The sequence below is a fragment of the Zerene cesonia genome, chromosome 24 (assembly GCF_012273895.1).
Source record: "Zerene cesonia ecotype Mississippi chromosome 24, Zerene_cesonia_1.1, whole genome shotgun sequence".
NCBI classification, from domain to species: Eukaryota; Metazoa; Arthropoda; class Insecta; order Lepidoptera; family Pieridae; genus Zerene; species Zerene cesonia.
This window is the reverse complement of record NC_052125.1, coordinates 2,963,437-2,987,699: the sequence shown is the minus strand read 5'-3', so window position 1 is coordinate 2,987,699 and position 24,263 is coordinate 2,963,437. Positions and strand designations below refer to the sequence as shown.

At 34.4% G+C, this 24,263-nt stretch overlaps 2 protein-coding genes across 5 annotated transcripts in view; both read right to left on the bottom strand.

Moving 5' to 3' along the window:
* The window catches only part of LOC119836362, a 70,629-nt gene extending 69,347 nt beyond the window's left edge, over positions 1-1,282 (bottom strand). The window contains exon 1 of the mRNA XM_038361667.1: positions 892-1,282. Within this exon, the coding sequence (XP_038217595.1) occupies positions 892-1,044 (153 nt within the window). The 5' untranslated portion in view covers positions 1,045-1,282. The remainder of the gene's footprint in view (positions 1-891) is intronic.
* A 3,549-nt stretch (positions 1,283-4,831) lies between these two features.
* The window catches only part of LOC119836548, a 36,528-nt gene continuing 17,096 nt past the window's right edge, over positions 4,832-24,263 (bottom strand). For 3 of the 4 annotated variants that reach the window (XM_038361925.1, XM_038361927.1, XM_038361926.1), the window contains 7 exons: positions 16,798-18,239; positions 11,010-12,439; positions 10,262-10,364; positions 9,251-9,408; positions 8,185-8,324; positions 7,477-7,570; positions 4,832-7,104 (listed from right to left, as the gene is read on the bottom strand). In XM_038361925.1, the coding sequence (XP_038217853.1) occupies positions 7,006-7,104; positions 7,477-7,570; positions 8,185-8,324; positions 9,251-9,408; positions 10,262-10,364; positions 11,010-12,439; positions 16,798-18,239 (3,466 nt within the window). In that variant the 3' untranslated portion in view covers positions 4,832-7,005. The remainder of the gene's footprint in view (positions 7,105-7,476; positions 7,571-8,184; positions 8,325-9,250; positions 9,409-10,261; positions 10,365-11,009; positions 12,440-16,797; positions 18,240-24,263) is intronic. The other variant, XM_038361928.1, reaches the window with a different exon arrangement.

Below are 24,263 nucleotides of genomic sequence, written 5' to 3'. Positions count from 1 at the left end.
AATATTTTTAAATAAATTTTGAGAAGCTTGACAGAGAAGGCTAACTAGCAACAAAAAATACAGTTCACACCAATCAACCAGTCCCGCATCCAGTTCTATAGAAAATTATTTAAATATAAAAACCAGTCCAACATAGCAGAAAGTTTGATAGTAAATCGTTATAGTATACATTTGGGTAGTAATTTAAAGAATAAATAATTAAAATTTTATAAATTCGGAAGCAATTTCTAATTTAATAATACCAACCTAACATAAAACAAAAAAAACTTAAAAGAACTTTAATGCTTCACTTTTCTTAAATATTTAAAGAAATGCCTAAATTTTTTATACGAATAATCAAAAATAAGTGTGGACTGATAATTAACATGATCCTAAACTGTTATTGATTGTGGAGAATAAAAATTGTAAGTAAATTGTCGTAATGTTTAAATTACAACGTGCGTACCGGCATACGTTGTTTGTAAACAATAACATATGTTTAATGAGCCGGTGCCTCGATGTAAATTTTTTTGTATTTTCTAGACACATGTACCTAAATTCTCCCAAAATTACAACCCCGTGCTACTTAGAACTTGTGAGTTATTAAATATCAAACATAGTAGACTGGGAACAGTCTTTAACATCACATGTTATAATGCGCCAAAATGTGACAGAAGGCAGTCAAACACAGTTTTAGTGGTGGGCTCCAAAGAGATAAGTAAACAAAATATTTTTCACAGAAATAAGAGTACTTTTCAAAAATAATAATTGATAAATTATTGAAAATTAGCTGAAATATAATTTCCTCAATAAATATACAACGCCTCTGGCGGTAAGAACACGAAACCAAAACATGATGGCCGACACACAGTAGTTTTGATGACTGAACACCTAAATGCGTAGAATACTCACACTTTCTTCCTCTTTTTCCATACCAGAAGGCATTTGAGGTACTGCACGGTTAATCGCCGAGTAGTCCGGTAAATCCGGAAGCTCCTCGGCGAGATATATCGGCATTGGTTTGGACGCATCCAGGGCCCTCGCCCTAAACGAGAGCTTCGACATTTTGTTGACAGAACAAAACACGCTAGCGTCGACACAAAAATGCACTAATAAATCACTTTTTAGCTCCTCCAGGAGGTCCTAAAGGACCGTAAACAGCACTTTGCACACTCTAGTTCGTTCCCATGGTTAATTTTTGCACGCACTCAGTCACAATTAATGAAAAACAATATCGAAACTTTACATATTGAGCGTACTTTACAGAAAGCCATCATGGCGGCTTTCCGTTTGGCGGACGACCATGACCAACTTCCACGAGCGCGACGTGCGCGGGAAGGAAACACGCGGGAACTGCTTGGATATTTTTAGAACTTTTTCATATTTTACACTCTTGCGATACAAGAATAAAATTTAAAAATTATATTTAATTATTTTATTATTAAATTAGATTGATTTCATTTTATTTAAAGTACATTTTTTAAATAATTTAAGAAAGAGTAGTAAAATGACATCGGACGTTTGTTGTCAGACCATAGACACTGTAAACGTTTAACGTTTCAATATACGATGCTAATTTTTTTTAAAAAATGAATTGCTTAACTATATTTATTGCGGTATATTTTATTTTTAGTATAAAATCATTTCATAAAAATAAATTATATTAATGCGATTATGTAAGTAATGTTTTCTTCTGTGAAGTTCGACGCTCATACTCTGTTGATGTTTATGTACCTGGCAATCCCATAATTATTCCACGAATAACCTACCTAAAAATATGAACAGTGATAATGTTGGTAATTTCTTAATTACAATTATACATTACCTAACTGGATTCGGAAAATAATATGTTTAAATAATTAAGCAATTATCAATTTAATCTACACATAATAAAACAGTTGAAAAAACTGTATCTATACATTGAATATTAAAAAAAATCGTAATTTAAAGGGGGTTTAAAAACAGTAAAAGAGCTCGAAACCAATAAATTTGACGGATTTGAATGAAAGATTTTTTGTTGTAACGTTTTAAGACTAAGCAACATATAGGATAAAATTTATTTCGGAAACTGGAACATGCAGAACCGCATCAGAACCTGGTCGTGAATCCGACAAGTACCCGTGGCAACTTCAATGCGGCTTGACGGAACACAGTAGGGTTTTAGTCAGTAAGAATCCGACATAGCCCAAGGCTTGTTCCCTGGGGCCGTGGGTATCTATGCAAGATTTCCTCACTTAAAAAAACACATCACCTATGAACTACAAGAGATATAAAAACTTGTTGTACTAAAACTGTTACACATGATGAGCATTTTCTGCTGAGAGTAATAATTGGAAGATCCGAAACACCTGATATGGAACTCCAAGAGCCCAGCTACTCTATAACATGTATAGGAATGACGTTTTAGTAAACATTGTTCAGTCTTATGGGCATATCTGTTGGCGTATAAATATCGAGATGTGAAACATTTGATGTGAAATCAAAAATATCTGCTGAACTTCGGGTAGAAAACTTTTGTATTTATTTTACATCCAACCATATTTAATTGATATCCTCCAGTTGTTCACGTTCAAAGTTCCGTGAGTGAAGACGGCACCAGCTAGTCATGTTACATTCACGTTAGTGTCGTTTTTGCAGATCGTTTCTACTTTATATGGCAGCACTGAAGTCTGAGCTTCCTAACAAAAGGATATTTTTTTATATTTTGCCGTTCTCCTTTAACATTAATTTAAAGTGTGCATTTTTTAATAAGTTCTATAAACTAATATGAAGGTTATTAGTAATAACTTCTGGTTGCGGCTCATAACCCTCATCAGTCGTAACCCTCAAAGTGACACAAGTTGAGTCGAGCACGCTTCGGTACAAATTGGTCAGCTCATACCGGGGAAGCACCACACCCGCACAGAATACCGGCGTGATATAATAGCATGCTATTTCGTAAGGTAAGTGGGGGAACTGAAAGTATATCCTTTTCTTTATCCTTCACAGTCCTTTCCTTTATTCCTCTCAATTCCTTTCCAATTTAAAGTCAGCAATCCATTTGTAGAGGCGCAAGGTCTATAATTGACCTTACGCCTCTCCAAATGTTCATGTGCAGTGGTAGCGCTTACCATCAGGCGACCCACCAGCTCCATTGCCGACTAGGACATAAAAAAGTGAATTTCTATAAACAATAAAATAAATGAAAATTGTTTAGAAAGAGTACATCAAAACAAAAAATAGGAACTATCCTACTTTTTGTTTGGAAATTCGTAAAGGCGCGTCCATTGAAAATGTGAGTGGTTTTTCTTATATTTTTAAGTAAGATTTAACTTGACCCTTTGTCCTCCCCCTGATTGTCTCGCGTTACTAATGAAATCCCTCATAGATCATATTTTATATAATAGCAATTTTACAGACATTTACACAGCGCCCTCTATTGAGTGGGACCATTATCAAAGAAAAGAAGTTCTGCCTCTTTGGTTGAGTATAATTATTACTTATGTATTCAGTGTGCTAAGAGGTGTTTATTAATCTATGTTATGACTCTTCAAAAGCGCTTCTATAAACGTCTATTGAATGAACGATGATTCATTTCGAGTTTTATAATTTTCATAGTATAATAATATAAGACGTAGTGTTCAAAATTATTCAGTCAGATAGATATGTGCAGGCGACATAACGCGTTTTTCCTCCCATACGAAATACATAACGAAGCGACTTTTCCTCCCATAAAAAGTTATCAATAAATTTTTTTAAAGATGCGGTCTACATTCTGATAGATAATACATACACAAACACACACACACAAACAGAAGCATAGGTATGCGCTAAATGTATTCTATGTAATAAGAAGCAATTAACGATTTGTTATTTTTGTGGTACATCTCATTTTCAAAACATGTGAATGCTATAAAACTAAAAACTTAATTAAAACTTCGTTTTAAACTTACTTCTGATGTTCAAGTGTTCTTCTGTGCTTAGATAAGAATTTTTACCTCGTGTATTCATGGGATGTTATATGAACGTAGCTTAAAATTGCGTTAGCTGGATAGATGTGTGGTTGTTTGTCACTCGAACTCCCTTACGACGAATCGGAGCGTTAATGATCTTTGTGACAAATTATATAAAAATATGATGTACTTACAATGATTTTGGCATTTCAACTTATTTAACCAGACTGGTATTCGTTGAATGAAAACATATGACGCCAAAATGGCACACAATTGATATACTTTATATTGATCGGATCTATAATTTATGTTTGATATTTAATACAACCCCGGTTGTACTTAGGCACCAGATGATAAATGTGAAATAAAACGCAGATGGTAATATACCATGTGCATATAGTTATTCCAGAAATATGGCAGAAAATCGATGGCTATGTGCATATATCTATGTATATATGTATATACAATTCTTCGATTGGCGTGTTTGTCACCTACAAATAGCTGAAATTAAGAGCAGAGCTGAGTTGAAATTTAGTGTACATTTCAAAAGGTATAAAAAATTAATACAAAATCTTTCATTTAATGTTTTGGATATTGGAAATAATAACACAAATTATCATTTAAACAATAATTTATTAAGATAATTCATTAGCAATTTAAACAAGTATATTTAATGTAAAAATATTAATAAATTCATAGTGTTTGAGTATATTACAGTAATTTGTTTGAATTGTAACAATCACAACATAATTTACAATAGGGAAATTCAAAGTTTCAAACAATTCAGTCCAGAAACACTTTAAAAATTACATAAAACTTAAACACAATTTAGGAAACCTGTCCATTTAAAAATGCATTTGTAACTTACATTGAAGAAATTAGTAAAATATTGATTAAAATCCATAGTTTTTATAATTCAGTGTTATGATTCAAGATTAATACCAGTATCACCACTTCTGGATAACTTTTGATTAGCTTATCTGTCACTTAGAACGACAATTAATAATGAATGAAAATATACGTAAGTGTCAAATAGGCTATCAACAAGTTGTGAAACTGGGCCTCAGTATTATAACACATTAGCATAACTCCAATAAAACGTATCTTAATAATTAACTCTTTATCACCAGTCGATGATATATATTCCCTGATTTGTGAACAATAATGCATTCCATCAATTATGAGTCACAGACAAACAAACTAATTAATTTAAGAAATGGACAATTTCATCGAGATATCAAACAAATAACTAATATGTTCGTAGGAAAACCTTAAAACAAGCTCATTTATATATTACATTGAAGCCCTAAATACTAAATTAGCCAAATTTGAGATTATTATGCTGTTTTGTGCTACTTTCATAGTTATAAGTGTTACAAATATTTTTAAACATCGAATTTCTATTTTATATTTTGGCATCTGTTTGATGATTTAACAATTTAACATATAAATGATGTACATAGTATAAAGATCAGATTGTCATGTTATTGTACAAAAAGAAAGCTCATATATATTTGAACTAAGTAATAATTATAAACAGCAAAAGATATTTCGTGAGTTTTACAAATTTAAATAAAAAAAAACAATTATAAGATTTTTCATACAAATGTAGCTACAAAGCAGAATGTGTCATTCACTACATTCAAATAAAAAATACTTATTAAGTAAAATTAGTGTTTATAAATATACTTAATTATTAAGAAAAATGTATCAAGTCTAATGAAGAATTACATGATTTTTGTTTATAATAAAAAATTGATATATTTTATTTATTGATAAATTTATAAATATAAATATTGTAAAGTATATCAGATACCATCGGCCAAAATGTTGTTAATTATTATAATACAAACAATTGTGTGATGTGAATATGGTTTCAGATCAGTTGCGTATTGTAACAAACTATAATAAATAGAGAATAGATTATCATGATTGTTTGTTTGTTTGTATGTCAATCAATTTAGTAGTACCATAAAAAAATCAATATATAACGTATGACTCAATTATATTTACTTAAGTCACAGTAATAAGTTATTGTTGGCAAATTTTATTAAAATAGAAATGATTTCAATATATATTTGTATTAATAAGTTCATAAATTTCATAGTTACCTAATATATATCAATATACCTTAACAAATTTTGCATCAAACACCTTTTCTTCGTCCAAAAGAGGAAATTTATCTCTCCATACCGTTTTATGATTAATTTTTATCGGTGTTTAACAATTAATCATCTACGCATACAATTTTTATAGTTCACATCAATAATTTAACAATACAGCATAACATTTGTTGAGCAAATCACATAAAAAATACAATAACTGCATATAATAGAATTAAATTAAATTTCCACACTACCGAAACTAAAATAAAACCATTTTCACATTCACATTATTGTAGCATTCTCAAATTTCACTTCACACTATAACACATTCCACTATGTCACTTTACTCTCACTGAAGCGTTGGATACACTATAAATATATATATAACAACCTTATATATATGGCTTTTAATAATTATAATACTTTTGTATGACTGTTAATGAAACTGTTAATTTTTTAAGTAAAAATTTTCGAGTAGGTACATAATCTAATAATGACGATGAATGTATTATTACAAAAATGATTAAAGAATCATCAAAATCGGTTCACTAGTCGAAGACTTTGAGGTAACAAGCCAAAAAATAAAATGCAGTCAAATTGATAACCTCCTCTTTTTTTGAAGTCGATTGTGAAATAATGGCAATTTATTCAAGCTGTATGTAGACACAAGAAGTACTCTTTACTTTATTATTATTTTTCAAAGCTACATTTTCCAATAGTTCATTGATATCTAACATCCAATATTGCATCTAATACGATACTATATCACTCCATACATGTTATTACCTTTAGGAGGCACTCGCAGACCTACAAACGTTCAAAAATTTTTTACGATTACAAAAGCGCGACGAAATTTTCCATATACGCATAGACATTAATTCCAATAAATACGTGTATCTATCTAGCTATATATCTATTGTCGATTATAGTACATATTCATAATTATATCAAAAAGCCATATAACATAAGCAGAATATAAGGTATTAAGATCAGCTTTGTTCTAGCGACGCATCGGATTGGTTCGCGCTCAGCGAATCGCCTTTCGGCAGCACTTTTGGCGCGCTTTTACCGACGAATATCTCGACCTCCTGTAAATTCAAAGTGCATACAATTAATATAAATAATAATTATATATTTACAAAATTTTCATAAACTAATTTTATTAAATTGCCTTCAAATTTGCACAGTTGTGTGTGTGTTTGAATGGGACCATGTGGAAGGCACCAGGTTTAAAATAAATAATCACAAAAACCGGTTCACCCAGTCGATGACTTCCGAGGTAGCAAGCATAAATACAAACACAGTTGAATAGAAAACCTTCTTTTTTGAAATCACTTGAATATTTAGAATAAATCCCTATTGTTTGGTATTAGAGACAATTTAATTCTATCCTTAAAGGTTGGTTTCCAGTTTTTTTTTTATTTATTCTATTTCTAAACTTTATAAAACATATATATTACCTGACTCCCTTCCACAGCCATATCGTTGTCCCGCTCTTGGCTCTGACCGGCGACCGTCGCACGCGCGGCCAGTTGCCGCTCTCTCGCTACACGCCTGTAAAGTCAAAGTCAAAGTTAAATTCAAAGTCAAAGTGAAATTTTGCGGGATGGGGTGAAGTCGAAGTGAAAATTTTACGGCTTGGGGTAAAGTCGAATTGAAATTTTGTGGTAAGTCAAAGTGAAATTTTACCGGGTGGGGTAAAGTCAAATTGAAATTTTGCATGATTGCGAGCTAATTTTAATTTTTTTTTTAGTTTTATAGCATTGAAATCCTGCCTCGTGATCAAATTTTTTCTATTCTTTCAAAATTTCTCAGTGTGAGCTAAAGTTAAAGTGTAATAATGGATTTTCAGAAGATTAAATAAAATATTAACCTTTTCCGTTTTATAAAAAGTATAGTTTTGTGTGTTTGTGATGCAATACAGTAAAAACGTAGGTGTGCTTAGGCTTAGTGATAATTACACAATACGGCTGTATGAGGTACCCCCTGGTTCCCATGTTATATTATAGTATGTATTACAGCTGGACAACTGGAATAACATAAAGGCAACTTTTTATCCCGCTATTCCTACGGAATACAGACTTACGCGGGTGGAACCGCGGGGCGCAGCTAGTTATGTGTAATCATGTTTACTGGAAATAAATTATGACTTAAACTTCAATAAATACCTGCGGTGCTCCAACATGGCCTTCCTGTCAGCCTCCCTCTTCTCCGCAGCCAATCTTGCTTTCTCGTTCTTCACCTGCGGAGTGCGCACCACTTTGCCTCTGGCTGGCGAGCTTGTGGGTTTCGTTACTGGTGCGGCTATCTGAAACATCATTAGTGACGATCTCTCAATATGCAACACGATTTTAACGAAAACCCTTCTTCCTACTAATATTATAAATGCGAAAGTTTGTAAGGATGTATGTGTGTTTGAAACTACTAAACCGATTGCAATGAAATTTGGTACGTAGACAGCTGGACAACCGGAATAACATATAGGTAACTTTTTATCCCGATATTCCCACGGGATACGGACTTACACGGGTGAAACCGCGGGGTGCAGCTAGTAATAAATAAATAGATAAACGCTTGCCAATAATAGCAAAGACAAAAGTTGATAATGTTTACTTTAACGATGACTTAATAATAATTTTTTTTTCATTATCATTTGGGAATTGCAAGTTTCGTTTCCAATGTATAAATGAATGAATGCGATACATACAGACGCGGGAAACGACATTGCTTTATACTATGTAGCAATGATAACATCTATAAAACTCAAAATTTTTAGGCGTGCGAAGCCGCATACAAATGCCAATATATTTATATATACACATATAAGAGAGTAAATAAACTTTGGTATGTGGTAGTCGATCACGCTTCGGCACGAATTGGGCCAACTCGTACCGGGGAAGTACCACACCCCCACAGAAAACCGACGTGAAATAATAAGTATTCTGCTGTGTTTCGTTCGGTAAGTGGGTGAGGCGGAGGCCCATATTCTTTTCCTTATCCTTCCCAGTCTTTTCCTTTATTACTCTGGACAATCATTTCTTAATCCCATTCCAATTTTAAGTTAAAGTCGGTAATCCATTTATAGTCATAAGGTCTGCATGGCAAAATCCTTACACCTCTCCAAATGTTCATGGGCGGTGGTAGCGCTTACCATCAGGCGACCCACCAGCTCCATTACCGACATTCTTTTCTGGCATCGTGACATAAAAAAAAGTGGATCACCAGCATTCGTACCTCCTGCCAATTGTTAGCTTTCAGCGCGTCGATATGGGCGTACAGGGCGTCCACATTCCTGACTTGCAGACAGACCATGTCCCAGAAGCCCTGCAGGTCCTCCAGCGTGGTGGGGAAGGGCTCGTCGCCGCGCTCGTTGATATTGTTGTAGCATAGACCTGGAACGTTTAAGGTACTCTGTTGATTTTTATTTATATACTAGCGGTCCGCCCCGGCTTCGCCCGTGGTACATATATAGCCTAAAGCCTTCCTCAATAAATGGCCTGTCTAAAACGGACCAATAGTTACTGGGATTAGTGCATTCATACAAACAAAGAAACACTGTTCCGCTTTATAATATTAGTATAGATTTAATTCTTATGTCCACACAACAAAACTTTTGCTCTTTTATATATTTATTTATTTATTATGAATTTACAATTGTACAAGCATTTCACGTAAAATATCTTATTATAAATAACAATTATTAGAAATGTAAAGGATAAGTATGTAGGATGTAATCTATGGACATCAAATAGAATTCTAGGAATTATACAAAGCATAGATCTATATCTATAGCCCTCGCAAGGTAAATAAGTATAAACTGGTATGGGATATGTAAAAAATTGGATAAAAATTTCCATTCTATATTTTCTGGAGTAGTTATGTGTAAGAATTTACACTATTTCTCGAGTAGTAATGAGTAGGTCCATCTGGTGTCAGCTGAGAATTGCAATTTGGGACACATTACATTTATAACACAATAATTATGTATTCAGTAGATATAATAGATTCGATCTTCTGTGGGAAAAAACCACACGCTTTCCCAACACACTTTCCATTGTATAATGAAATTTTCAGTATAGATTTTTTTTTAACAAACATATTTACACGAAATGTTTGTTAAAAAAAATACAGCTGAACTGTGGAGGAGGTCCTCCTTTCTTTTAATTGACTACATTAAAATCTGGATAAGCACCCACACTAGAGAAGCCGCGTGTTCACTAGTGTACACTCAAAATCTAAACTTACCCTCAAACTGTTGCATTTTCTGCGTGGCCAGCAACCTAGCCTTGCCTGACGCCGCTCGGAGCAACCCCAACACTTCCTCGCTGATATTCTCTTGGTTCTGTAATTTACAACATAATTCATATTTACCAACTAATATTATGGATGCGATTTGTGTGTTTGTCTTTCTGACACTTTGCAACTGAGCTATACAATAGTATGATTTTTATTACATTTAAGTATTTTAGCTATTCTTTGGTATGAGTTTCTGAAGTCAGGTTTTGAGGCCGGATAATTAGAGAGTGTCATAGGCTAATTTTTAGTGCAGTTTTCCACCATTCCAATGGAATTACCTGCTTATTTTTATTTCATCATATATTTGTGACATCAAACAATAAATCAGTTCTAAAACTGATTTCTTGTTTTATGACACAATTTAAATTATTTTGACTTTGAAAGCAGAATAGGCTATCAATGACAAATTGATACAAGAATGAATTTTAAATGTTTTCGTAGTAACTGAATGTATATCAATTGAATAATATAATTTTATGCAATGTTATGATTGTTATGTATTGAAGTAGTGTTGTTATCCATAACTAGAGACTGCAATCATTTAAAAAAAAATTCTGATACATTTTTTAGGATATATGCATAGGATTCAGTATGAAAAATTAGGAAAAAAGTGCCAATTATGTGATTTTTATTTATCTATTTCCAAATATTGATTAAAAGCTGCTGATTAACTCGGTATAAAACACATGGAACTCACCTGTAAGCTTTCCAATTCCTTCTCAGCTCCAACAGCCAGTGCGATCAGCCTCTCGGTTTCCTTCTTCTCCAGATCGATGAAATAATACGCGTCCTTAACAACCTCCCCGTTACTCGACCCCACACCATTCACACCGTTCGATTTAACATCGTCTATTATCACAGTATCACCGTTTGCCACTTCACTAACCGTTTCATCAGTCTTTTCTTGAGGAATGTCCGATTTCTGTGGGGACAAATCGGCCTTACTCTTCCTGGGCGACAGCACTGGTAATTGCGCGCGAAACTCTGGCCGCAAATGCCTAAGGACCGGTAGAACGGTCGAGTCCTCTTTCGTTGGGCTGTTGTTTTCGCTGTCGAAACTTTCGTCCGACCTCCGCGGAGACACGAACCTGTCACTCTGGCAATTGAGAGATTTCTCCGTGAGGACTTTGGCCTCATCGTCCTCGCTGGAGCTTTTCAATTTGTGCCGCTTCTGATTGAAGAAACCTTGCGCCAGCGCGCCCGGTCCGTACAGACGCTCCACGCGTTGCTGTATGAAACTCTTCATAGGACTAGTTAACTGTTCCCCATTTTCCTTAGTTATCTCCACCCTTTTCGATACTTCGTTGGACGATATAGTATACGATTCAGAACTAAATCTACTCTCCTTGCCATTCGTTGTTACAGTTTGTCTAAAATTTGATTCCGAATAACTAGATTTAAAGGCTACTTCTTTAGCATTATCCACTTCATCCTTCTGAAGCATTGAGGACGCAAAGTTTTTGCTCTCAGTCGATATATACGAACGACTGGTGGTAGTCATTGTTGGTCCCAAGAAGTCGTTCTTCAACTGCTTATTCTCAGCAGCCATAAAAGCATGGGAGGGCGTAGCTATATATGGATCCGTGTGCGCCTTTGAAGGCGCTTTTGGTGTCAAATTCGTCCGAGTATCATGAGGAACGAACGTCGGCACCAGCAGTTTGTTAGCGCTGACAGGTACGGGCACGAGAAGCGAGTTATTTTCGCTCCTGTACTGGTACGTGTGCGTTATGGGCCTGATGGGTGACGCCTCGCGGCTCTTATTGATGTCCTGGCGTAGTTTTGAATCGTATGTCGTGAGATTCGTGTAACCATTGACGGAGCATGCCAAGTTTAAGTAGCTGGGTTTCTTTTGCGGTGGATCGTCGCGTTTCTTGTGATGACTTCGCGATCTGTGACTGGACGAGTCTACGAGGATCTTTGGAGGCGGTTTTAAGAGGTTTTCTGATTTGTGAGCTTGATGTTTTGGCGTTGGCGTCGAATCTTCTGGAGTTCTGGGCGGTGAGAGTGGCGTCGGAGTGAGATTTGGTTGAAGGGAACCAGCCCTTTCCTGTATTCGCGATGTGAATTCCTTTATCCGACTAGTAGTTGACGATGGTGTTAAGAGATTCAGGCTTCCTGATGTGGTATCTGTAAGGAAAACATAATCATAATTAGCTTGATTATTAAGATGACTTAATTGATATTAAGATGATATATTAATAATGAGACATGAGACATAAATTTTATATAAACTAGATCATTAAACATGTTTTTTATTAACAATTGTAGTGGGATGAAACAAATAAAAACAGTCTACACAAATTCTTAATGCCACAGTTTAAGCACATGCAAATAAATTTATCTCAGTGAATCTCAAAACACATCAATAATTCAAAATTACATAAGCATTACAACATCGCAAAACAAACATTACAGCATGACTAAACAATGCGAAAAATATGCAAAGAAAATGTCAAAGCACTTATTTAGCATATTTTTTATAAATACACGGCTAATATTACGCAAATTCTACAAACGTTAAGCAACTCACACATGAACATTGGGAAATAATCACACATAATTTTAATAGTACATGAGACACAGGTGTTTGAGTGCAATGAGCTAATATGCCATTATTTTTACGCTACCTGCCAACTGATTATTTTATCATCAAGGTTGTGATAGATAAGTCTTTAATCAAGATATGCTTAAGAAGAATTAATTTTGATGTTTTTAATTAAATTATAAAATTTAAACAGCTGTTTAATCATCAAACCAAATTTAATTATATATGAAAAGGGAGAGTTAAAAATAATTTCTTGGTGCGGTCTTTATTTATGGTTTAAATTTCCATAAGTAGAGTAGTAATTTCCATAATACAAATCTATGTAATAATTTTTCTTTTATCATCAACATCATCAACAAAGTAAACAAATTGACGAGAGATACATTTGTTCACCTAATAAGTAATCGTTTTTATAATAATTAATTAACGTAATTAATCTATTCATATCGGGATAAAAATAAAAAATAGTGTTCGATTTTAATTAGCATATTACAGCATAGGTGTTGCCATGATTATTTGGATTCTGTTCGATAGGAAATTCATGCAATTTTAGAATTTGGCGAGTAAGGCGTAATGTAAAATTGATGGCCAACATTTCCATAACTGTATACAGATCCAACTTCCATAATTAGTTATTGCCTATATCTGAACACAAACAGTATTGACTTGGTAATAGCTAGAAATAATATGTTAGCGATTTCTTCCCATACCATAGTATATTCAAACAGTAATCAATTTCTTACACCTTGGTAAGTAGAAACGGGTTAAGGATGACTCAATATAGTTTGCATGATGCATATAAATAGTTTAATTGTAATACAAGTGTTATACCCACATATATGGTTAAGGTATTCACAACAAAGAGAACATATTATTACAATACAAAAGATCCTATATGACATTTAAGTGAAAAAGTATGACTACAACAATGCAACATATATTTTTATATCTTACATAATTAGGTACATAGCAAATTCTTCATAAAAATCTTATTGAAATGTTGAAATTAAGGATAAATTTTCTCCTTCGAATAATAGACCAAACCACTATGAATTTCAGTGTTACCGTTTTTTTTACTTGCCTTTTATTGTATGATTGCTGAGGATTAACTTGATGTAGGTCAAATCATTAAAAGCGAAATCAAAATTTGCTTAGATTGTTTTGCTTATATTATAAGCAACTTTACCGTGAGAGAATAAACATGAAATGTCCTTACGGCATATAATTCCCAGTATCTCAACAACATCAGAAAGTTTTCCAATGACTTAGTGATATATTAACAAAGTCTGTTTATAATAGTATTACTCATCTTAGGAGAAAAGCTAAATAAAGAAAACATGAGTATTCTCCAACTAGCCATACGAATGAGTAACGCAGTGCACGTATGAAAAAAAATAAAACTTACGATAACATAAATTGCATAGACGTAAAATACACTTTTTCTTATATAAACATTCGTCAACTTACCACTATCTGGTTAACCGCATAAAATAAACGTTGTTTCAAACAGTTTTTTCACTTCACAAAACTTTTAGCTTTACATAAAATTTCAATTTCGGATTCGCACGAGTCAAATCACAGACGTCAAAGTGTCAAACTTTTTTTTTTTTTACTTTTTTTTCGAGACGTTACCGGCAGCAGCCTGCGCAGTAGCGACCGGTCTGTGTCGTTCCGTTTCACGGTCTGTAGCGCCTGTGTTTAATCTGTCATAATTTTTCTTCCTCATTAGTCTTTCAAACAATCATTACAGTTTGTTTTATGACTTATATGCACGATATATGTGTTACTGGGGCTTATATGATATATATTTTTGAATTAAACATTCTGAACAGTTAACATGTTTTAAGCGAGCGTATTAGTGGACAAGTTATAAGACAATGACCGAGTATACTGGGTGCGTAGGCCGCACGAAGGTCAACCGATGAGTTGTGGCATATATCTTTGTTTGTATGCATTTTGCAATTTAAATTGTTTATGTCCACATGACCCAGTTATTGAACAATTTTTTTTTTTGCAAGCTAAGGTCAGTTACGTAGGATATATGCCTGCACTGTTATAGTCTATTGTGATTGATTCTATAGGCACTGAGACATTATATTAACAATGCCTTTTAAAACTATGAACAGTGTTGCTATACTCATAAAACCATTAAGGGCCACTTAAATTGTAAAGACATATTTTACATGCACCTGGAGTTTGCAACCTTTTTCTCTGCACATTGTTATAATTCCGTATTGTTTGCAAATACAATATATTGGTATGATTTTAATACAGTCTCCATTTATACTCAACGAAAGAAATTCACCTCTCAAGTTTACACTGTAATTATAAAATCTAACACTCAATCCGTTTATTTGAAACGGAGCATCTGGTTTTAAAAATAAACACGGTAGCGTCGAAAATTTATGGTTTGAAAAGTTAAGATGTGATTGACCTAATGATGTTATGTGTTTAGATCATCGTAAAAAGAAACGTAATAATTAAGGGAGAACATAAAAAAGGACTAACATGTAAAACAGAAATAGTTGAAATAGACAACCTTTAATTGCTGCTGCTATTGTTAAGTTATATTGCTTAACGAAGTACGAGAAATTGAATTAGCTTGTAAATATCAAACCGCTTTCAACTATTTTCTTTACAAATCTAATGAGCTTCTGCATGGACGCAAAATTCCCACTCCCACTGTTGGGACACATGCCTGGACGCATAGCTGATCTTAAACATTGATGGAGGTCCGTAAATCTTGCCTATTTGCCGCTTTTGAGTTTATTCCCAAATCTTCTTTTGGACTCTCCTGCATGAAGTGCTTTATTATTCAAACTAATCATCTACTTGCGTCATTCTAATCCTTATAACAACATTTTTAAAGAGCATTTTTGACTGTTGTTAAAAATCTTATTTTAATACAATACATTTTGGAATGAGAAAAAATATATATCCAACATGACCACATATCCCATAAATTATACATTCCCTTCGAGGCATTACGTTCTTTTTTTGTTTCTAAAGCATTTAACGATAAGCAAAGGTAATAATAATTGTGGGCTAATAGTGGATTATGGCCTAAACCCTAATAGGCTCTTATCCCTGCAGTGGGAACATAAGGAATTAATGATGATGATGAATCAATACGTGGCAAATGTAAATGTCTATGTAACCAAATGGCACTCTTCATATATAACTACTAATAACTCCCACAATTAATTATTATAAGAGTTCTCTACCCGTTATTAAAACTATTATCACTCAAATGCTTGATAAAACAGAAGCTTTTGCCGCGTAAAATTAATATAACATCGTATATCTAATTGACGTCAAAGGGAAATTGCGAATTGATGAAAATTGTTTGTGATTAAATGACTCTGAAATTTTGGCATATATTCTACTTCAAAGCTTAGCTTGTCTCTATTTAACTTATTATGCTAATTATCTTCTCAAAGTGGCAAATAATTTACGTATGACAACATAAATGAAAAAATAAGTTTTTTTTTGATAAATAAAAAAAAAGTTAAATGTGAATGTAATGAACTACGTATAATAGTGAATAAACTCCTACCTTGTATCTATTGAGAGACTGATCTATTAATAATGTACGAAACGATAGAACTTATAATCTAACTAAGAAGCGAAACATTCACAATAAAGAAAACACATGAAAACAGAAATGAAATGTTTATTAATAAATATATAACACATCGAAAAGTAAAAGCTTATACTAGCGTACATGATAACAATAACAGAAAAGATAGATAATAAAAAGAGACAACTTATATAGCACGAAAGAAAGATATCGATACAAAACAATAAACATGCTTACAACTAAGCAACACACGACAAACATCAAGGCGTGTTTGTGAAGATGAAATAGATGAGTAATATTCAATTATCGGTAGCATATGCTTCATCTTCATTTACACGTACTCTATATATCTAAATTTACCTGAAAAATCGGTGCTGGCGTCGACGTCCAGCGAGCAACTGCCAATAGAGTCCACGGACTTATCCATTACTTTCACAACCAATTTCTTTGAGCTATTCTTTAAAAGGTCGGTCGGTTTAACCTCTATCTCGTACGGGCCTATGCTATCTAGGTCGTGTTCTATGCGCACTTCGTTAGACTTTGGCGAAACAGTAGAACTTGGTAGTCTTATATCAGTCTCATCAGTGTTAATGGTTAATATGGAATCAGGTTTCAATGTATCGCCAGTCTTGTCTAATATTAATGTGCTCTGACTTGTAAAATTACTTCGTATAGGTTCAATGTATTCAACGTCATCGTCATATACGAATAGGTGATTGGAATGTCCGTTTAAACCATGTTCGTCAGTCGCATCCGCTGGTACAGCATCTATAACTGTCTGCGGTTTATTAAGACTTTTGTAATAATGAGTCTCTAGCTTCTCTAATTGACGTCGTGTATCCGATTGCTTTTTTCGCACAGAATCAATAATAAGTGGCAAATTCAGTAGATCCGGTGTTTTCTCTCTGTCCCGTTTGAATAATGGAGAATCATCGCTCTCAAGTTCAAATCTCTTATATTTGGACGAACAGTAGTCGTCAATAGATGACGTATCCGATTTCTTGGAATCGAAAAAAGTATCCAAAGAGAAGAAAGACTTCCGTTTTTTCTTTGGCCGGCTGGACTTATCAAAATTCGACGCAATAAAGGGGTCTCTTGAGCTGTATTGCTGAACACAGATGTTGCTTGTGTTGACTAATGATTTTGGTCTAGATTCTTTAGGTAGACTCAATGGCACGCGGTTGGTTTCAATTTTCCGCGAATCCAAGCTGAGAGTTTTACGAAATCTCTCATTGAGATTAGAGAGCAAAACACTTCTTCTTTCAGTGGATTTGGGCGTAACGTTATAGGAATTCTGCTTGCTACTAGACGGTTGATTTTCTGGAATGTGCTCTGTATATTTAAACTCTATATCTCGCTCTGAATGATCTGAATCTCTATCGTCAGGTTTCCTATACGCTTCTGATGGACATAGAGAGGATTGGCGGTTGTCTGGTCGGTGGAAAGAGAAGGAGCCTCGATTGGAGGACGATTGTTTTCTATCGCAGATGCAATTGCCTATACAGCTCAGTTTAACGCATGGCCTCTTTGTATCGGACTCCACGTGAATATTTTGACTTGTTGTTGGAATGTACGTGTCGGGCTTGTGTTTGTGGACGAGGAGGTCCTGTCTAATCTTCTCCAGCCGCTCGTCGCCATTTAAGCCCCGCGTGTATTTCGATTTCGGTGGTCGGAAGAATCTAATCGAGCCAGTGGCATGAGGATCGGTTGTTCTTCTCCTCACGAATGACGGCGATTCGGTTATTTTATTAACACCTAGAAGTAGTACCGGCGACTTTTTGTCTTCCTCATCAGGCAAGTCGCTGTGAACAAAAATGAAACAATTAGTTTAAAAGCTTGAAACACTTCTATACGCTTTACAGCAATTGATATTGCCATACATAATGTTACTTTATTAAATTATCATTAACTTTTACTATGTATGAAATAAGATTATATCATAAAGACTAAATTTCGAATATACAATATAAAAAACAATGAATTGAAATAAATAATAGGGTTAAAACACAAGAAACACACACAAGCAAAATTAAAGCAAAACATAAATAATAATATAATATACTCACCACAACACACACATGGATTAAAAATGTTAAACACTCATAAGGAAATGATAGAGAAAGACAGATAAAACAGGAGTCAATACATGGTTATTTGCCAACTTGTAACACGTTCATAATGAAAAAAAAAAAACAATGAAAATATACTGAAATTTAACAATATTATTTGTAAAGGTAAAAGGTATCTTACTCTCTATTCCTATCATAAAGCCTATATATGTAACCTACTACAAAAAACTGCACAAATTGCACTACGCCCAACCAAAGTTATATAACCGTTTATCATTAAAACGAACAAAGTTCTAATTAACTCGATATTTGTATCGTGTATTCAAGGGCGGGATCTTGTGTTACATTGAGTTTAATTACGTCGCAATATAATTGTTCATAAATATACGTATCACGAAAATTGACAAAAATTGATCGCGTGTTCTGAGATCGCTCTAATGTCTGATGTTTATAATCACGACTTTATTTTATGTTTTAATTTTAAGTTTTATAGCATTGAAATGCTTTATAAATGACAAATTTTGAAAGAATAGAAAAAATTTGATCACGAGGCGGGATTCGAACCCGCGTTTTTTGCCAAACCGTAGCAACGCCTAGCCTCTCGGCCACCCGTGATCCCGCCACAGTAATCGAATTTCTTCTACTCCTTCGGTTTTATGTACCTATGTTGTTTTATGTTTCTTGTTTTAACGATGGTAAAATTAATACACTAATATGAAAAGAGAATAAGTTCTGAATCTTCTCAAACGATTTTGATTTTCCCACCGGAAAGTTACATGGGATGTGTTTTATTTTTGTTTATATACTAGGTAAGAATAAGCAGCTAGAATATTTATAATAAATCGATCTTTAAAACGTCGGATAATTAATAATAAATTACCAATGTTGCTGGCGTTTAATCCAGCTATTTTCTACTTCATATCTACGTGGTTTATGTTTTTTTAATTAATGATTTTTTTAATCCCAAACGACCCCAAACAACTTTTAAAGTAAAACATCGCGTGTCAGATGCTAATGATTTAACTGCACCGAGTCAAGGAGTGCCAGGACACGTGGGGCTCCAGTGTTAATAAACTTTAGGGGAAATGCGATACAAACGATCAGATAGCTACGCCATTAATTTTACGATATTGAGTAATGCAGTGGAGGCTCAGTGGTGAGAACCTCGGACTTCAAAATCGAAGTCGGGGTTCGAGACCGGGCGAGCGTGCAGGAAATAAATTGATTTTTCAATTTATCTGCACATGTGGATAACATCACCACTGCTTAAAACGGTGAAGGAAAACATCGTGAGGAAACCGGCATGTCCAAGAACAAAAGTACGACGACATGTGACATCTGCCAACCCGCACTTGGCCAGCGTGGTGGATTACGGCCTGAACCCTCATAGGAGGCCTGTGTCCCAGCAGTGGGAACGTGTATGGGCTGATGATGATGAGTATTGAGTGGTAATATACAAATGGCTTACGCGGAGAAGGCCAATGCCAAGAAGGCTATCGTAGAAGACTGGTTCATTTCATGTTTTATGGTTCTTTAATCACATTGATGTCACACTAACACCGGATTAGAAAGTTCAATGACTTGTAATAAATACAGTTCAATAAGAAACTAAGAAAACACGTGTTAATGAAGTTAATTGTCTCACTTGCTCTTATGCAGCGTATACGTAAGGAAATTATTAAATCTTGCACATCCTTATTAGGATCATCAGATAAACTCACGAAGTCACTTTGTACAAACAGCAGCTTGTGCCCGCGGCTTTGCACGTGTTAAATACGGAGTAGATGTTTTTATACATGTAAACCTTACTCTTGAATTACTCCATCTTTAAAAAAGAAACCCCCATCAAAATCCGTTGCGAAGTTTTAAAAATTTAAGCATACATAGGGACATAGGGACAGATATAGCGACTTCGTTTTATACTAGGTAGTGATACTGGTGTAGCTAAAAAAAGCGTGTTTGATGATTTTCGAAGTGCGTCTGTTCAAAATAAATGTTATTCTGTTCGACTGATAGAATTTTTTGCTCTTACAGAATTATAGAACGTTTTCCCATAAAACTCCCAGTGCAAATATGAATGATTCCAGAATCTTCTAACATTTAACCGAGCATAATGCCGCTTGGTGTGTATTTGAGATAACACAGAACAGGTTCCATACATGTGAATATTCTATTAACGTTTGCGTACATAATACCATTATAGGAAACAAGTTTCTTACCTCAGGTCTTTTTAGAATTCCGCGAGTGGAAGGTCATAGCAAAACTCTTATGTCCATATTGTGCAATTATATGATTTCATAGTTAAATTCTTTTTATAATTTTTTTTTTATTTTACAGTCGGCAATGGAGCTGGTCGGAGCGGCATGATGGTCAGCGCCCATGAACATTTGGAGAGGCATAAGGTCCATTGCAGACCTTACGCTTCTACAAATGGATTGCCGACTTTTTGGGAAGGAATTAAGAAAGGATTGGCGATAGGAATAAAGGAAAGGACTTTGAAGGGTAAGGAAAAGGATATGATATATTTAAATATAGTCATTGGATGTAAAAAAAGAATTTTTGAAGTGAAACTTCTTTAGAATCGTTGTGATTTCAAACCTGATACAACGGAAAAAGCGACAGGTAAGAGACACAAATACAAAAATGTGTAGAATGAAGCCGGCAAACAATGAGACAGAAATATACATACTATTTTATATATATTCATTCTTATTTTATTATTTTATATAGAAGTTTCACTTCTATCGTGTGTGAATCGCACACACACCTTTTTTTTGCTTAAGAACAATGGTACAGAAAGAATTTTACGGATGTCGCAATTAACATATTTGCTAGTGGTTGAAAGACGACCATTGCAGTCGATACTTGGATGCAAGTAGCCTGACATAGTTATAAGCAATTCATTTCTTTCATTTCTTTATATCTTTATTACATTCAAAGCGCGCAATGACTTACTTCCCCAATTCCGAAAACCTAACAACGATTCTTATTATTATTACCATATCCAACCTTCAATTTTAAAAATGAATTGGCATTATTACAATTTTAATAAAATTGATTAATGCTTAATTTAATTTTAATGCTTTTTCGATCAATCCCATCAATAAATATATCATGCAAATATTTTATTTATTTATTTATTTTATTTTTATTTTAAACATTTTATTGTGCTGTCAACATAGCAGAAATAAATACCATAATAATTACTCTAAAACATATAGCACAGAAGGCGGCCTTATCACTTACAAGCGATCTTATTTACTTTGGAAACTGAACTAAACTACTGAACAACCAGATTGATATTGGGTGGTCAAATCCTATCCTATCCTACTAATATTATAAATACGAAAGTTTGTGAGGATGTGAGTGTGTTTGTTGCTCTTTCACGCAAAAAGTACTGAATCGATTGCAATGAAATTTGGTACGTATACAGCTGGACAATTGGAATAACATATAGGCAATCATTTATCCCGATATTCCTACGGTATATGGACTTACGCAGGTGAAACCGCGGGGCGCAGCTAGTTCAGTATAAATCAACTGACAACATTAACAATGAACCACGTCTCGGAACAGTCAAGGCAACATACTAATAATTCCAAGTTCCAACTACGAAACTATGCATTCAAATGTGACCTCTATCAGCTGGACAAAGGGTACATATTCCAGAAACGAGGCTGTACATCATCAGAGCCGTTTGTCCATTTGTAATCCACTTTTGCGTGAGACAGAGCAATTGACGCTTGGTCTGGCGAATGTTGAAAATGGTGTGCCCGTTTCGATATAATCTAGCAATAACTATGGCAATATCGATTGCATTTTTCATCTGTAGTTACCTTGACGATACTTGTGACTTGTGTGTGTGTGTGTGTTGTTATTTTTTATAGTGTCGAATTTCTTTTTATTTGAATAAAATCAGTTTCTATTTCATAAAATAAGACATTTTCAAAATCACAACGCAAAAACAAAACAACTATTGTAAACTTACTTTCCATTTTTAAATAAATGTTCGCGAGTTAATTTTTGTTACCCCCGATAGCATATGTACGGATAACCTATAAGTAGTCATACAAACATACAAACAAAAAAAAAAGGTGTTTGTTTCATTCACACACGATAGAAGGAAAACATCAGTAAATCGAAAAAAGAATGAATAAAATAGTATGTATATATCTCTGTCCCATTCTTTGCCGGCTTCATTCTACACATTTTTGTATTTATGTCTCTTACCTGTCGTTTTTTCCGTTGCATCAGGTTTGAAATCACAACGATTCTAAAGAAGTTTCACTTCAAAAAATATATTAACTATTGTTTGAGACATATAAAACATCCATTAATGTACAAATCACATATTATTATGTCATTCTCTCGATATCGGTACATCACTACACAATCTCAGGCCGTTGGAAACTGTACGCTTCATCGCGTCACAAATTATCTCGGCTCTTCGCTGATCTGTATAATATGTGATAACGGAATGTTATTCAAGCCAATTGTATTTCTTATTTATGTTACAGTCGGCAATGGAGCCGGTGGGTCGCCTGATGGTAAGCGCTACCAACGCCCATGAACATTTGGAGAGCTCAATAACAGACCTTACGCCTCTACAAATGGATTGCAGACTTTAAATTGGGAAGGGATTAAGAAAGGATTGATGAGAGGAATAAAGGAAAGGAATGGGATGGGAATGAAGGAAAGGGATAAATGCTATATGTTAAGAATAACACAAATACAGTTGCCAGAGCCATTAATTCCTCCTTAAAATTAGGTGTAATTACACAGCTATCGAATAGCGCCATATCGATATGTTTCAATTCAATTAATCGTTACACTATGCAACAATCGATTATGTTTAAGTATCGATTATTATTTTTTATGCACCAAAACGATTTTATATTTTGAACGTCACAAATCGATTAAAGTGTGTTCGGAATTATGAAATTTTAAATGTATGTCCATTGAAAATCATCCGCGGCGTCACTCGCGTGGTACCCGGGTAAAAAGTAGCCTATGTGCTAATCCAGTCTATAATTAACTACCGGTCCGCCCCGGCTTCGTCCGTGGTACATTTATAGCCTATAGCCTTCCTCAATAAATGTGCTATGTAATACTGAAAGAATTTTTCAATTCGGAACAGAAGTTCCTGAGATTAGTGCGTCCAAACAAACAAACAAATAAACTCTTCAGCTTTACAATATTAGTATAGATTATACTATCTCTGTATCAAGTTTCATATAAATACGATAAGCTGTTTTCGTATAAAATATTAACAGCAGAGTTGTAGCACTCATGATCCGGGATAAGCAGTTGAAATTTTCAGAGACGATTTATTTCTGTCCCTCACCCTTTCCAGTCTATTCCCTCTTTCCAGTCGTCAATCCTATCCTTAAACTTTACTGCTTAAAAGCGGGCAGTTGATGGGCGGTGGTGATCGCTTACCACCGGGCGAACCGTCAGCTCAGCTGCCCGCTATGACATAAAAGAAAGGTATCCTGGCGGTTCAGCTAGCATGATAGCACGAAGATTCAACTCTACCCACAATATCTCAAATAACTAACGCTCGTAAAACTGTAACGTTATGAAAATTATGCCATAAAATCATCGAAACAACGGTAACTGGTCCGCAAGCGATCGCCGCCATGTTGCCGGTCAATGAACTCTAATTCGCTTTCCGTGAAACGCAGGCGATTTACCCTGTTTTCGCGAGTTTTCAACCGAATTCACAAGGCGCAGGTGGTTGTGGCGAATGGCAATGCA